Genomic DNA, 2627 nt, shown 5'->3' with positions numbered 1-2627 from the left:
TTCCTTCTTATATGTCTTTATCTCGTCGTATGACGGATGCTGATTAATTGATAGAAAAATGACGCGAACGTAACTTATGGAACAGTGCCGCGGTGGTTGCAGCCACGAGATGGTAAAATCACCTGCAACTGCAGCGACTATGGCATATCCGTTGGAGGAGGAGAGGCGAAGGTCGAGAGGTCGAGAAGACCTCGAAAGCCTCGAGCACGGCAACGGGGAGGACAAGGACTGCGGCGAAAATGACCGCGTCAGCGATATCGAAAGAACGAACGAAAGCGTTTCTCGTGATCGTGATTCGGTCTTAACGTCTAATCGTCATTTTACGTGCAGCATCAGCTATCACCGAAGTTTGCCCGACGACGAGAAGAGCTCCTCCACAATTACGACCAACTCGGAACGTGTTCGCGGGCTGCCGTTTAGCGAGGAGAGGAAACCGAACGAGAGACGATCCAGGAAGCAGAGTCAACCGAGGAAGGCCGTCGGTTGCGAGCTCGAAACCGAAGACGAAGAGCAACCGACGATATTTACGAACGAGCCACCGAAGGAGAAGAGATCTTTCGAAAGAGGGATCGACGCAGGCGAGGAAAGTGCAATCGGAAATTGGAAGGAAAGTAGTTTAGAAGGGCTGGCCGAAGAGCCGGTCGAAGAGCAGATCGAAGAGCCGGTCGAAAGGCCGGTCGAAGGGCCGATCGAAGGGCCGGTAGAAGGGCCGATCGAAGGGCCGGTAGAAGGGCCGATCGAAGGGCCGATCGAAGGGCCGATCGAAGGGCCGATCGAAGGGCCGATCGAAGGGCCGATCGAAGGGCCGATCGAAGGGCCGATCGAAGGGCCGGTAGAAGGACCGGTCGAAGGGCCGGTCGAAGGGCGGGTCGAAGGGCCGGTCGGTGATCCTGGCGAAGGCCCGGCCAAGGATCCTGGCGAAGAATCGGTCGAAAGATCGCTCGCACCGAAACTTCTCAAGTGCCGCATGTGTCCCAACGACGCGCCCGCGTCCAGATCGTCCACCTACAAGCCTTATCATACCAAGGCTTCCCTGACACTTCACAGACTCTGGAGACACGATAAAAGTGAGAAAAGTGAGAAAAGTGAGCGAAAGAGGAGGAAATCCTCCACGAAGGTTAGCGACTCGGAGATTTCGCATTACGCGTCTCTATCGTCGATCACGCTCAAGGCCACGGTCTTTACCAATCCGGGCTACGACTACCGCAGATAACGCTCGGTGTACCTTTTGAACTTTGGAACGACGATACTTGCGAAATCAATTTCTTTTCTTCTTAATGTTAAGGTTATTCGAATAGTATTAACAAGCGGAACGAATCTCTACAAGATTATCGAGTACCGCGCTTATATTTTAGCCTATTTACCGAAGATATCTTCGACCGACGAACGCGTATTTCGATCGGATATGAATGAAACTTATTTTCACTCGTTTGATTCGTTTGACTTGATTTGATTCGATTGAAAACAAAATGATTAGGAGTCTTTGGATCGAGTCGTAAAACAAAGAATTGTGAGTCCTGTCCAAAGAGTAGGAGCGCTTTCTTAAATAGAAGTGAAATCTTTGTAACGCGAGCCCACCCGGCTTAACAGGTTCAGTGTTAAACGATAAAAAGAGGCGCTTGTAAATACGTATACCTATCTTGATTGGGTAATCGCGATATAAAATGTTTGCAAGGCGACAACGAGAGGATAGCTACTTGGACGAGTTAAGTCGACGAAGGTTAATTGAAAATGTCCAACTCGAAAAGCGTTAGGAGCATCTCCCGATACGATACGATCTATTGAGAAGGCAGAAAAGAGAAAAGAAAAAAAAAGAGAGAGAGAGAGAAAGAAAAAAAAGAAAAGGGACGAAGAAATAAGAAAGAAAGCTTGGGAAAAAGCTCAAATACGAAAGCGTGGGATTTAATGTTTTATACTCGTGCCCATTCGATGTTCTCGTGCATTTGTCTTCGTCCATCTGTAATCGTGTAATCTCCTTTCCTTTTTACCCAACGGCGAGCCGTTTCTCCTTTCGATATAGGAGGAGAATGATCTCGCGAGAACCCATTCGTAATAGATCGAAATTTCAGTCGTCATGCCGTTTCCATATCGCGCTCCGCTGCTGGAAATGACTTTTATACATATAAGGCATTTGTACAAAACCATTATCTTGTTTACGTTATTACATTAAATACATTACGTCTATTATACTTTACATACTGCTGTATCAACTTTCTTTCTTTCCTTCTCTCTCCCCATCTCTCTCCATTTCGCATTTGTCTCCCGTCCGCCGACTTATCCGGTTTCTCCTCTCTTCCTCTTTATCGAGTAAGACCGAAGCGAGTCGAAATTTCGACGAGATTCGACGTCCCGTATCGTTCTCTCGGTATCGTTAAGAAGATCAAAGCCGTATATTTTCCGCTAACCTTAGTCGTCGCTACGACTCGAACGGTTTCGCGTTTCGTCTCGAGAAAGATCGAAACTCGGTCGGACAGCGCCGACAAAGCGAAACGAGATCGAATCTCGCGGGTTTCCGTATCCTCTCGTCGAATCGTTATTTGAATTTTGATTTCTTACGGCAAAGTCGAATCGTACTCGCTAAAGAGATCGACGGAAATCTGACGTATCGAACATCGGTAAAGTCGGAG

At 47.9% G+C, this 2627-nt stretch overlaps 1 protein-coding gene across 10 annotated transcripts in view; it reads left to right on the top strand.

Moving 5' to 3' along the window:
- Positions 1–2194, top strand: part of LOC127065848 (uncharacterized) — a 9690-nt gene extending 7496 nt beyond the window's left edge. For 9 of the 10 annotated variants that reach the window (XM_050998766.1, XM_050998762.1, XM_050998765.1 and 6 more), the window contains exon 8: positions 103–2194. In XM_050998766.1, coding sequence (XP_050854723.1) covers positions 103–1213 — 1111 coding nt within the window. In that variant the 3' untranslated portion in view covers positions 1214–2194. The remainder of the gene's footprint in view (positions 1–102) is intronic. The other variant, XM_050998767.1, reaches the window with a different exon arrangement.
- Positions 2195–2627: the final 433 nt, after the last annotated feature.

This window comes from Vespula vulgaris, chromosome 8 (assembly GCF_905475345.1).
Source record: "Vespula vulgaris chromosome 8, iyVesVulg1.1, whole genome shotgun sequence".
Taxonomy (NCBI): domain Eukaryota; kingdom Metazoa; phylum Arthropoda; class Insecta; order Hymenoptera; family Vespidae; genus Vespula; species Vespula vulgaris.
This window is presented reverse-complemented; position numbering and strand designations above follow the sequence as displayed.